The 13,522-nt window shown below is 40.7% G+C and overlaps 2 protein-coding genes across 3 annotated transcripts; one reads left to right on the plus strand and one right to left on the minus strand.

Annotated features, from left to right (window-relative positions):
• Positions 1-330: 330 nt before the first annotated feature.
• fibpa (fibroblast growth factor (acidic) intracellular binding protein a) lies at positions 331-8,228 on the minus strand. 2 transcript variants are annotated; one of them, XM_030739494.1, is made up of 11 exons: positions 7,858-8,228; positions 7,687-7,771; positions 4,456-4,654; positions 4,170-4,296; positions 3,838-3,938; positions 3,497-3,630; positions 1,716-1,824; positions 1,545-1,608; positions 1,359-1,445; positions 1,131-1,228; positions 331-596 (listed from the first exon to the last, which is right to left on the minus strand). In XM_030739494.1, the coding sequence occupies exons 2-11, from the start codon at positions 7,769-7,771 to the stop codon at positions 527-529; spliced, it is 1,074 nt and encodes a 357-aa protein (XP_030595354.1). In that variant the 5' UTR covers positions 7,858-8,228; the 3' UTR covers positions 331-526. The 2 variants fall into 2 exon arrangements, with proteins under 2 accessions (XP_030595354.1, XP_030595355.1); XM_030739495.1 differs by having other exon boundaries at positions 7,687-7,774.
• Positions 8,229-11,896: 3,668 nt separating this feature from the next.
• ccdc85b (coiled-coil domain containing 85B) lies at positions 11,897-13,315 on the plus strand. Its single transcript, XM_030739623.1, has 2 exons — positions 11,897-11,933; positions 12,048-13,315. Exon 2 carries the CDS (start codon positions 12,638-12,640, stop codon positions 13,238-13,240), a length of 603 nt encoding a protein of 200 aa, XP_030595483.1. The 5' UTR covers positions 11,897-11,933; positions 12,048-12,637; the 3' UTR covers positions 13,241-13,315.
• Positions 13,316-13,522: the final 207 nt, after the last annotated feature.

Raw genomic sequence — 13,522 nt, forward strand, 5'->3', positions numbered from 1 at the left:
CTGGACTAACTGTGCCCCCCCCTCCACCCAGTTGGTCCCTGATTCCCATAACCACACAGAGACATCCCTCACACTGGCTGCCATCTCAGTTTATCATGCATGTGATCTGCTGGTCCTCTTTAAAAGAATTAGTGAATAAAAGACTAATTCAATTGGATTCAATATCCTGAATCAAATCTGCTGTTTTCATGCTTTGTATCTTCTTCAACCAACCCCCTAAAAGAGCCTGTTTCAGGAATTAATCACAACATCTCTTCCTTGCAGATAGAACATTAAACATTAAATAGTAAATGAAACAGAATGGCATTTTTTTATGAAAAATGTTCATTTTATTTACAAACCAAATTTACAGACAGTCTGGCAGACACTAGGGGGTGACACAGACAGACAGCGACAACGGGAAAACTGTATCTCCGCTGACGGAGCAAGCAAAGAAAGCACAACTGAAGGAACAAAGTAATGCCTTCAGTGGGGGGAAACAAACTGAAGAGGGGAGCAGGGAGAAGTGAACCGCCAAGGCAACGCTTCAGTCGTGATACATTTTGAAGATACAGCTTTTGACGACGCCCATGTATCTGTCCCACACAACCTGATGTCTGAGGGCAGAAAAGAGAAACAAAAGGAGAGTAAACGGAGTGAAAAGAGGTGCTCCAAGTTTAATGTCAGACTGTAATTGTGAAATCAGAGTGAAGAGAGTAAATGAGGCAATCTCTGTCCCTTCAGTGTATTCGGGTGGGGTGGGGGGTCTATGTTTCTTTTTATGAATATGTCTTTGTTAAGCTTGTAGTGGTTCAGGGCTGTGTAACCCCTTAACTACATTCCTGAGTGTTTGCATGAGAAACAAGGTAACTACAGTTTAAGAAATCATGAGCAAGATAGGGAGACACCCACTGGTAGAACAAGGGCGTCAATTTTTGGGAGAGTTTTAACATACGGCTTGATGCCTGAGCAGCATTTAGCACCACTATGTATATCCTTATTCGGCTATTTTAACATTTTCCCCAAAAGCTCTCGACAAAATCACAACTGTATTTTTAGCACAGGGTACCCTGGGGGAATTGATAACCCTGGCAGGGCCGGTGCCAGGCTCTAACTGATAAACTTCTGAGAAGAAAAGCACATTAACTCACTTGAATGTGTCGAGTATGTGAACAGAGTTGGTGTACTGAGTGAGGTAGAGTTTCATGTCCGCAGATGTCCACCGATCTGAACGGCACGGTTCAATAAACTGTGAAAGAAAAGGAGGCAAGGAGGTTACAACATAACATCTCAAAGGCAGAGTGATGCTGGCACAGACCTTAGAATATTTAGGCTGGGTGACCCATCTTTACTGATACATTTTTTAAGGAAGACCTCACCTTCTCTACGAGATCAATAAAGAAATCTCTGACATCTTTTGTGTTGGTTAGCTTTGCAGCTATGTTGATGAGGCCTCTAGAAAGATTCTACAAAAAAATCAACATTCAGAACTATTATTTCCTTTCGCAGTTAAACCTTCTGACAGACTACATTCAGAATATTATGAGGGTTTTAGAATCGCTCACCTTGAAATTAGCCTCCATCTCAACAAACACTTTCGTCTTTCCTCTGAGAGCTGTACAGACCAAACTGAAAAGAAATGAGAGAACAAAGATAAAGAGCATGGGTAAAATTATTTTAGGAAGTTTTTCAGGAGTCAGCAGAACCTCAACGTGTCTGGAGTGTGTTCCTGTTACCTTTTGTGTTGATCCAGCAGATCTTTGTCAGTGATTAAAATTTTCAGTTCTTTCAGTTCTTGTAAAAACTCTTTGTCAAGATCGACATCCATGTCTTCCACCAAGCTGTCTATAAAGAGAATTCAGACACTGTCAAATTTATTTAATGGGATTTTTTTCTTATGATTATTGTCAATAATATTTCTTTTCTTATAACTGTTTGGTTATTATATATATATATATATATATATATATATATATATATATATATATATATATATATATATATATATATATAATTATATAATATATTATATAATATAATATATTATATAATTCCCTTTTTCACTCTCCTGATTGTTAACCTGGGAATTTAAAATTCATCCTCTTTCTGATGAGGACCTGCAAAACCTGGAGGACCTCTGGTGGTCAGTGAGCCTCAATGGCAGAGGCACTGGTCTAAACTTTATTAACCGGTCAATATGCACTCACCGGCCACATTGCTAGGTACACTTTGCTAGTACCAGCTGGACCCCCTCTTGTCTTCAGAGCTGCCTTTTTTGATCCATATTGACATGACAGCATCACACAATTGCTGCAGATTTGTCAGCTGCACATTCCTGATGTGAATGTCCTGTTCCACCACATCCCAAATGTGCTCTATTGAATTGAGACCTGAGACTATGGAGGCCATTTGAGTACAGTGAACTCACAGTCATGTTCAAGAAACCAGTTTGAGATTATCTGAGCTTTGTGACAATGTGTGTTATCTTGTTGGAAGCAATCATCAGAGGATGGGTACACTGTGGTAATAAAGAGATGGCCACGGTAGGCTGTGGCACTTAAACAATGCTCAGTTGCCACTAAGGGGTCCGAAGTGTTCCAAGGAAATAGGCCCCACACTATTACACCACCACCACCAGCCTGAACCATTGATACAAGGCAGGACAGATCCATGCTGTCATGCCGTTTACTCCAAATTCTGACTCAGACCAGGCAAAATTTTTTCAATATTGTATTGTCCAATCCAATTTTGGTGAGCACATGTGAATAGTATCCTCTGTTTCCTGTTCTTAGCTGACAGGAGTGGCACCCAATGTAGTCTTATGCTGCTTCAAGGTCTGACATGTGCAATCAGAGTTGCTCTTCTGCATACCTTGGTAGTAATGATTGAGTATTTGAGTTGTTGTTGCCTTCCTGTCAACATGAAGCAGTCTGGCCATTTTCCTCTGACCTCAGCAATCAACAAGACATTTTCACCCAGGGGAATGCCACTCAGAGGATATTTTTATTTCTTCAGACCATTCTCAGTAAACCCTAGAGTTGGTTGTGTGGGAAAATCCCAGGAGATCAGCAGTTTCTGCAATACTCAGGCCACCTGTCTGGCACCAACAACTATGCCATGTTCAAAGGCACTTAAATCACCTTTCTGCCCCCATTCTAATGGTCAGTTTGAACTTCAGCAGGTCTCCATGACCATGCCTACATGTCTAAATGTACTGAGTTGCTGCCAAGTGATTGGCCAATTAGATATTTGCATTAACAAGCACTGAACCTACATAAAGTGGCCAGTGAGTGTAGAAAGCATGCATGTGACAGTTATTTCACACCCTTTTTAAATTCAGCTTTCATTCTTCTTCAGTTTACCACTAATGTTTTACCACTCCATTAAGACTACCATCTGATTACTAAGCATTACAATAGACATTAAAACAGTGTATGCATATCATATACACATATCACTTATATACACATATCTTATAACAGCAAACTGGACAAAGGAAACAAGATTAATCACTCACCAACAGCCCCAACTGTCCAGTTGTTGATAAGCTGTCCGGCACAGAAAGCAAAGTCCTGGAAAGTGAGGTACTGCAGCTTTCTTTTCCCTGTCTCAAAGCGATTGCTGGCAAAGAAAACGATGGCAGCGTAATCCCTGAAATAAGGAAAAGAGACATCGGACATAAATAAATAAACAGATCCAGGGAATCAGAGTACTGACCTTTTCATGTGGTATTTTGTTAGAATTTGTTGCAAATTAATGTATTAATTCATCATAAAAATACAACATAATATTATAAATTACATAACTGCTGTGCAGCATAAACCTGAGGCAGAAAGGCTTGTACTCTGTTCCCCTCACCTTGCAAGTTTGTCAGAGAGAAGAAAATGCTGACGTATGTTCTCCACCAGGGGTCCCTTCAGCTCTTCCACAACTTTGAAAACACGTTTGAAGTTGTCGAACTGAAATCACACACACACACAAAACACAAGAGATTTATTAATAGTGAAAGAATCTTCTCCACAACCAACTACCACAACTAATAAACTATACCCAGAGCAACAAAATAGAATGCAATGTTGAAACAACAGGAGTTATAACATGTTTTTTTTTTTTTGTTTGTTTCAATGCTCAACAATACACTACCACAGACTTTTAAATATTAAGCTTCACAAAGCAGCATTAAGACTTACCTGTCGTCTGCAGCTTTTTAGTGTCACACCTGTCTTGGCACTGATATCGTCCAAGTCTTTCTTTGTTCCTTTGGAGAGCTTCTTTCCCAGGACCTCACGGACAAATGCATCATCAAAGGCATAGTATCTAAACGAGGAAAGAAACAAAAGAACAAACTTATCTCATCTGCAATGAGAAAAACCAAAGTGTTAAGGGGAAGGTTTAAAAAAATAAATACATGAATAAAAACAGTCATGAAACTTCGTAAATAAGTGGGTTAATTAAATGAGAGCGTAGTGGCTGCACCTCTCTATGAGCATAATTTGCCGATGAGGTGGGATCTGGAACAGCAACTGGTTGGCTAGTTTGGCAGGACTGTGCAGGAGTCGCTCACACATCTGGAAAGTCCTGTACTGGTCCATGGTGTCACTCAGCAGGACATCTTTACTTGCCTCACACTCGGCCATCACTCCTCCCTCCATGCGTACCTTCACCGCATCGTTCACTGTTGGATATAGCACACAAACACAGTTCAAAGGGTGGATGAACCAATCATGGCTGAAGTTACGTGTAATAACACGAATGAACAGTCACTGCTGTGCTGTGAATAATTAGCAGCCTGAAACAGCTGCTGCACCATATTTGCGCAGGTAATTATAGTCTGTATTCCCAATTCCTTTCCCATATTTGATTCTTCAAGTTCACTTGTTCCTGACATTTTTCTTATGACAGTTAAAAGCCAACACGTGTGCATTTAAACACTTTACCTTACCTGAAATCACCACACCTAAAGTGCAATCCTACTAGACACACCCAGGAATTTATATAGCCCTGCCTTTCTGGCCTGCATAGCCCCATCCCAAAGAGAGAACACCTACTCCTATGTTTAATACTGATGAGAATGGAAACACTGGACAGATTCATGAGGAGGGTTTGGTCTATGTGACTGTAAGTCACATGTATATTTTAACACCTGTTCTAAACTTACTTGACTGAATTATTTAGGGACAACACTCCCTTTCACCTTCACATGGGGTAGCAGTTACAGCAAGAGGTGTTATACACTGTGTTACTAATTATTTCTTATTTTCAGTTAACCAATAACATTATTTATCTTTATGTAAATTTGAGGCAATTTTCTTCTTCTTTCAGCTGGGTCGCCACAGCAGATCATCTGCCTCCATCTCAACCTATCCTAGCATCCTCTGTCACACCAACCTGCTGCATGTCCTCCTTCAGTATATCCATTAATCTTTTCTGAGGTCTTCCTCTTTTTCTCCTGCCTGGCAACTTCATCTTCAACATCCTTTGTCCAATATATCCACCGTCCCTCTGCACAAACCATCTCAAGCTCACACCTCCTACTTTGTCTCCAAAAATTTGAGGCAATCTAATCTTGCTTTTGTTTTCTTTACAGACTGAGCAGCACATCTGTGTCTGTTTCCCTTGTTCACATTCATAATTGCAATTACTTTAAAGTAAAAAAAAACAAAAAAAAAAAACCTTTAAGCACCATTTGTGTGTTCTGACTGCATGTCCATACGGATGCCCGAGGATGTCAAGTTTTGCCTGTGAACCTCCTAATTAACACATCCCATATTATGACTAAAAATTACTAACACAACTAATAAAAACTAAATTGAAAGAAGTAAACGCACCCCGAAAATTAACTGAAACTAAATTGAAACACTCGACAGCACTGTCAGAAACAGTGAGCAGATGATAGGAGATAGATAACGATCTGCCTGACAGAAGTATTTCTGTTCTCATACAGTGATCGACCTCTGTATGCAGAGCTCTGCCTTCAAGCTCAAACTATAGATTAGGTGTAATCATTACAAATGCTCATTAGCTCCTAGTGCAAGCAGACTATTACAATCTAAATGCATTTTTTTTTTTACATTTATTTCTTATGCTGCTTTGTTGTAATGCTGCAGCCCAATTGCCTTTACGAGATCTTAGTAAAGTCTGAACTTAAACACAACATTGAATGATCTTCACTCTAGGTTTTTTTTCCAACCAAAGTATGGCATTGACTTCTCAGACTGTTTCATTTGAACATTTTTTGAGCTCTACAGGTGAGAAACTTAACTATTTCACAAAACAATCTTTTAATTTGAGTGAAACCAAGAACATCATTCATTTGGACGAATTTTTTAAAATACTGGGTGTCCTCCACTGATCCCCTCTGGGCTGAGTGCTTTAAATGCTTTCATGTGTTTTATGGAGTTATGAGTGTCAGAATAAAGTATGCCAGAGACTCTGTAATTATGAGACTTCTGCAGATTGTGCAGCAAGATCACGGTCCAGTCCTTTATGAATGTGTTAAGAGGTGTGACCAGTATTTCATCCAATTAAATGTGGCTTAGACCTTGTAATTTACTATTTACTTTTACTCTGTTGATTCTTCATTTTGGAGTGGGTGGGTTGGGGTGTTACCGTTTTGTTTTTTATTTGTTGTTGTCTTTTCTGGACTATGTTCATTTATCTTTTCCATAATATTACTGACAGTTGGGCAGTTGGAGTCTGGGATCTTTTCACTGCTGTTATTGTTGTATGTATTCATCAATGGATGAAGAGAAGGAAGGAGGTCCTAACGCTGTAAACATTCATTTATGCTGACTGGTCTTAACTGACTCTGATCAACATGGTGTATTTATATGTATGTGGAAGACTGTCTTCTTGTCACTGCTGCGCTGTTGACAATAACTTGTTATTGAAAACAATAAATATATAATGTAAAAAAAGAAAAGAAAAAGTGGCTTAGACCAAAGAAATGCTAATTGATTTTTGGAGCAGGTCAGATGTCCCTGTTACCACGCCAGCAATAAAAATATCTGGGCTCTATTAAGATAAGTTAAATGTTTCAAATACAGATGTTTAAAAAGGCCAATCAACAGCTGTTCTTTTTAAGGGCGTTGCAAAGTTTTAACCAGACATGGCATTCATGGAAATGCTTCTTCCTTTATTGATTCAGTTCTTTCATTTTCCATGATTTTTCATTGGACAAAGTCTTAATCTTTACAACAGGTATAAAGCAGAGACAATTATCAAGGTGTGCTGTAAGATTATCAGTGCCTCCATTGGTGTCCTTCAGCACCTACATGAATCAGGACCCTCTCAAGGGCACAGGACATCATTTTGGGTCCTCAGCATCCTTTATAGGTTGACATCCATACATTTCCATCAGGAGGAAGGGTTAGTCTCCCCAGAGTAAGCACTACTAGACTCAGTTGATCATTTGTGCCATATTTTTAACCCCATTGTGAACCTTTTCCCTCATAGTTCAGTGCAGGATTTTGAATTGTAAGTCTGTATAGTGTAGGACTACAAAACTAACTAACACATGTGGACTTATTTTCTCACATTTACTGTGCTACTTGAGGTGGATGACCTCCAGACTGGGAAGCTCCACTTTAGACTGTGTTAGCAGTCACACTCCAGTTAAATCCAGACTCCTCAGATTTTTCTAAGAACGCATCTTTTTATGAGATCACTGTTATCCAAACTCCCACACGTGTCTGGTGTTACCCCTACCTGTGTATCCATCCAACCACAGCTGGTAAACCTCCTCATCCATGATAGTGGTGTTACCCACGAACACATCCAGCTCTACTGACATCTGCTTAAAATAAACAAGAAAAAGGTGTTTAGTGTTTAGCTCAGGTACCAGCAACATATAGCTGATTAGCTCAGGTGATATTATACCTTTTTTTCAGTGTTGTCTCAAGCAGCTAGCTGCAATAAAGCCGTGCCTGGAAAGTGAACTATTTAATTCTATTAGCTGGGCTTAAATTTGCTCTCCATGGCTTACTGATTAGCTAACTTCCTCCATTAAAGGTTAGCCCCCAAAGCTAGCTGAGCAGCACAGTTAGCGGCAGTCAGCGGCCAATAAACAGACGGCAAAGCGGGGAATTAAACACACGTTAACGGTATGGTACGACTACTGAGGGGCTCCTGAATTTACAACACCAACGTTTATAAAAAAATAATAATAATTGAGTCCCTGCAGAGATACGAGTGCGTAATATCAACAGCAATTGTGCAGCAGATACTTCCGATTTGATGACGTCACCGGAAAAGCAAAAATTATCTTTTTGGTTTTTGCTTATTAATTATTTTATTTATTTCCCATGTGTTTTCCTGTTAACTAGTTGTACGGTTTCATCTTTTATTTGTATTGTGTGAAATTGTTTTGCTCTTTTTTGTCCGGTATGTTCACCACCTTTCAATGCAATAAAGCTGAATTTAAAAAAAAAAAAAAGCTCTTACATCATCGTCTTTTCATAAAACTGAACCTGTGGGGGGGGGGGGGGTGCAGCGTACGGGTGGTGGTCGCTTTTTATAACTAAAAACTAAATTTATATTGTTTGTTTTGTTTTTATAATAAGACACCAGCAACGAACTTTCTTTGTTTTGGGGGGTTTTTTTTAAGTTAAACGATTAAATCTTTATACAGTCATATAAATAAACAAAAAGAAAAAAAAAATTTTATGCTGTAGTCTCTTTTATACATACTGTATTTATCTCCCACTCCTGATTTCCTCATGCACATGCACTCTGTAGATCCACAAAGACAGAGTGCAAATCCTTTTGACCTTCTCTGAACTTCTCCATCAACACTCTCAAAGCAAATATCATATCTATAGTGCTCTTTCTCTGCATGAAGCCATCCTGCTTCTCACTGATCATCACCTCTCTTTATCCCGCTGTAGTTACAGTTCTGTACATCACCCTTGTTCTTAAATAATAATAATAATAATAGCTTTCAGATGCCTCTCTGCCAGGCCGATATTTTGAATTACAGAGGCTGATAGCATGTGGTATGAAAGATTTCCTGTATCCATCCTTGTTGCACCGCTGCCTGTCCGGTAACAGCTTGTTCAGTGACCTCCTCTTCACCACAGCTTCAGAAGTATTGTGTTTGCAGCCCATCACAGTGCCAGCCTTCCTGCTCATGTTATTCAGTCTTTTGGTGTTACTGGCTCTGATGGTGCTCCCCCAGCAGACCACAGCAAACTGATCTCCAACACTTTGCTGCACACATTGATGGATCTCAGCCTCCTCAGGAAACAACGCCTGTTCATCCCTTTTTGCATACAGCCTCTGTGTTGGTTATCCAGTTCAGCCTGTTGTAGATGTGGGCACACAGGTACTAGTATTCCTCCACCACATCAACACCCTGTCCCAGGATAGACACAGGTTGTGTAGCTGGCCTCTTCCTTCTGAAGTGCATCACCAACTCTCTGGTCTTATGCCCAGTTAGAAACAGATGATTCTTCACAGACCACACCACAAAAATCATCTACGACTGCTCTGTTCACCTCCTTCTGCCCATCAATAACACATCCAACCACTGAAGAATCATCCGAATATTTCTGCAGGTGGATGGCCCTGCGTACTATAACTCTGAAGTGGACATGTTTTTTTGTTTGTTTGTTTGTTTTTTTTTGCCTATAGGATTGCCATCCAAGTGACAAGACCATATAAAAAATAAAATAAACACAACATACTGTCAGAAGTTTTAGGATTAAGCTGGCAGAAAATAATCAAAGCAGTTTTGTCACATTTGCTCCAATTAAACCTTAAACCAAAATAAATATCTTAACATTTAGGTTAAATCAGTGTGTAGTAAATTCTAAAACTTCAAATCCTCATTGCCAAATATTTTTCAGAATCAATAACATTTGTTTTCAGAATTATGCTATATCTACACTTTTAGTTTTAAACATATATGCTGTTTGTAAAGTGTGCTTTTATTCTCAAACACGCAGGTAGAGTCACCCGTTTCAGCCCTTCCCGTGGGAGTCTTTCCAATTATCTGTAATTGGCTTAAATGTCAATTATCTGCGTTTTCTTGTTCTTTTCCGCTAACACTTGCTGCAGACGTCTCACACAGCATGTGACGCAACTATAAGACGCCCCTTAGGATTAATATTATTAATAACGCACATTCAGCTCTAGTTTTTGTGTGTGTGTGGGGGGTTGTTTTGTTTTGTTTTTTGTTTTGTTTTGTTTTGTTTTTTTGTTTTTTAAGTTTTAGGAGTTGATTATGTAATGCTCTTAAGGGTTGGCTTTGACAAGTGAATATGTAATCAAAGGTAATATTAGTGCAGACAAAACAGTAGCCTGTAATTTACTTCTCTTAGATTGATTAAATACAATATGATATACAGTTAGAAAAACATTACTATGGAAAGCTCGATAAATGGTCTGCAGGCTGTTGTCTTATTTCTTCATTGTGAGGCCCCACTAAACTAAGTCTACTTGGCTTAATCTTACAGCGCAAGAGGCGGATGATAAATCCAACAGGCTCCTTAAATAGCATCTATTATCAATCAAATTCCCTACAGTAACTCAACATACAACGTTTATAAAAAAGAAAGAAAGCCTTCGGTGACTAAACCCAAAAGATAATGGATGATGATGTGAAAACTCAAATTACAGCACTGCGTCTGGCAGCCAGAAAGTAGCCTATTGTTGATCATTTGTTCTCTTAGTTATTACAAAAAGTGTCAGATCACAGATAGGCCTCTTTGTGAGCGCCGGGCCCCACAGTGCCGTGCGCTTTGCTTGCTGCCTGCGTGTACACAATCTGCTCTTTTCCTCCGACGATTAATCTAAATAAATCCCTGTAAATCCCTCTCCTCGCCCTCCCTTTCTGTGTTTCTGTATGTGTCCTTCAAAAAATCGCAACACGGGATGGGGTGAAAAAGATTCAGCCAACACGCCTTTTTTGTCGGCTCTCTTGCTGCACATCAACACTCTCATTTCTAACCTCACATGACACCCTGATTCCATCCCCAGATCCCCCCTGCACGGTTAACACCCTACATTGTTGTGGCCTCAGTGAAACAATGGAGGTGGGACAGAGGGCGGAAGGATGTGGCTGAATGCCTCAGCATAAACCCATGGAAAAAAAAAACAAAAAAAACCGCAGTCACACTTTCCGCCAATGTTTTAGTGGTTTTTTTTTTTTTTGAAAAGAAACAAGTAAAACCAGGAACCACTAATGTGCTCCACTGTAACCGGCGTGTGAACTCCACTGGTGGACATATCTAGTTTTTGAGGATGAGATCATTCTAACGAACAGGAAAAAACAGAGGAAGTGGGTTTACACAGGCCTTTCCTATCAATTTCCTTTATAAATGTCCAAGTTGTTTTGGTTTCATAGTATGTAAAGGGTAAAAAAAATAAAAACAGAAATGTGGTTTTGAATCCAAATGGGGGCGCACACGTTCCTCACTGAGGGAGCGCATGGAGCGAAGCTCTTCCATCTCAAATCTTGTTTTTCATAACGTAGTTAGAGTACGATCAGATGCACCACAGAGCTTTGGGTTATTAAATGTTGCCATTTACGTCTGCAAAACAGGCCCAAATTACGCCATGTAGAATTGCCACACTGGAAACATCAGAGGAAACCACAAACATTTCTGATCACTAGCTTATCTAAGGAAATTTGTCAAAATGGAAACCCTCACAAAACAGTAAAATTTCCTTTAAAACCTCTAAAAAATAAAAGCATTGTTGCTGAGGGTCACGGTTTCATTAAAACGCGACCGAAAGTATAAAAGAACCAAAAGTAAAAAGTGTAACACGTTTGATGTAGTTCAGCAATGCTCTCAAAGCAACATTTGCGACACTTTTGTCATTAAAAACAAGAAACTGGAGCTTTTATTTTGAAGGTTCCCGAGACTGCTCTCCGTCAGAGCGCCAGCTTTACGCGCAGCTCGCTGCTTAGCGGAGTCACAGCCGTGAAAGTGGCGGAGGCGGACATTGTTGTGGTAACAGTCCATCTCAGGAGCATGAGCACAGATAATGATGTACATATTCTGAGCGGTGAGATTTGTTTGTTATTAATTTAGTTGTTTGTTTTGTTTTTTTTTTTTAAATCTAAGCAATGAATCGCTTTTAAAGAAAAGGCTGATGCGCCGTGCGGACTCCTGCAGCCACCGGAGTTCATTCAGCCGAGGCGAGACAAGCACAGCCTGATGAGACGATGCCAGCGGCGTAGAAATCACAACATCTGTAGGGTGTGCTGGGTTAAGCCTCCGTGGACTCACCGGGCCTTTGTACAGAAAAGCCCACGGAGCGGCTGTTGCCTTCAAAAAAAAAACTGCGCGAGGAGGAGAAATAAGGGCTGTTGTGCTCCTGGAGGCCTTTGGAGAACGCAGCCTGCTGCTGAGAGGATGACAGATTGACATTAATAGGGGCTTGCGGTGCGTTTTTCACACACGACCTCATTAAGGCGTTATCCACGGAGAACAGCACAAAAAAAGGACTGAAGTCACAGCCTTGAAGATAGAGACAATCTAAATAAAGACATCACATGTTTCTGCCTTGATTTTACCTCCGGTGCTGTGGTGATCAAATACATGACATCTGGATTGCAGTTGATGCATGTGTTGAGCATTAAATATAGCCACATCTCAGCGCTTTTAATAGATTCTCAGGTACCCATAACTGTCGTTTTTTTTTTTACTGAAAAATGGGTAGCGAAGGTGAGATAATAAACAGAGAACTGTCAAAGATGTCTGACGAAGACTTGCTGGCGTGCTCCAAAGAGGAGCTGGTGAGCCGGTTGCGTAAAGAGGAGTCAGAGAAAATATCGGCTCTGATCCAGCGCGGTCGGCTTATCAAAGAGGTAAATAAACAGCTGCAGGGACACCTCCTCGAAATCAGGGAACTGAAAGTCATCAATCAGCGCCTACAGGAGGAGAACACGGAGCTGCGGGACCTGTGCTGCTTCTTGGACGACGACCGGCTCAAAGTGAAGAAGCTGGCTCGGGAATGGCAGCTGTTCGGGCATCACGCGGCCAAAGTGATGCGGGAGGACCTGGGCGGGTACTTGAAAAAGCTTGCCGACCTGGAGCGCATGCAGGACGGGCTGGTGAAGGAAAATCTGGACCTGAAGGAGCTGTGCCTGGTCCTAGAGGAGGAGTGTGTTAGCAGGAGTGACTCCAGTCCAGGAGGGTCCACAGAGCTGAATCTGCCCTGCATGGTGGCCCGGGACCTGGGAGACGGGAGCTCAAGCACAGGCAGCGTGGGAAGCCCAGATCAGCTTCACCTGGTGTGCTCACCTGATGACTGATCGCAGGTTTATGTCAGCAGTTGAAGACTGGAGGGAATGTGATGGACAGTATGGAGACACAGGTGCTCTGTCAAATAGTACAATTTAATCGGGGGGGGGGGGGGGGGGGGGCATTAGGGCTTTCTGAATGCTGCAAAGGTTTGTGTGCCACTAGACTTGAGACTCTTTCCACGTTTCAGGACTTTACAAAGACATTTAATAGATGTTTGCCAGATGATAATGTGTCTAAATTTTACAGTGTTTTTCTAACGATTCTCCTGAAAATTCTCCTTTTTCAGTGGT

Source organism: Archocentrus centrarchus, chromosome 10 (genome assembly GCF_007364275.1).
Source record: "Archocentrus centrarchus isolate MPI-CPG fArcCen1 chromosome 10, fArcCen1, whole genome shotgun sequence".
Lineage (NCBI taxonomy): Eukaryota > Metazoa > Chordata > Actinopteri > Cichliformes > Cichlidae > Archocentrus > Archocentrus centrarchus.

Coding starts and splice junctions, on each gene's coding strand:
- fibpa (XM_030739494.1), bottom strand. CDS start 7,771: ATGTCAGTAGAGCTGGATGTGTTCGTGGGTAACACCACTATCATGGAT. Junction 4,655..7,686: donor GTGGTTGGATGGATACACAG/GTAGGGGTAACA, acceptor TATATCCAACAG/TGAACGATGCGGTGAAGGTA. Junction 1,609..1,715: donor CTGCTGGATCAACACAAAAG/GTAACAGGAACA, acceptor ATTTCTTTTCAG/TTTGGTCTGTACAGCTCTCA.
- ccdc85b (XM_030739623.1), top strand. CDS start 12,638: ATGGGTAGCGAAGGTGAGATAATAAACAGAGAACTGTCAAAGATGTCT.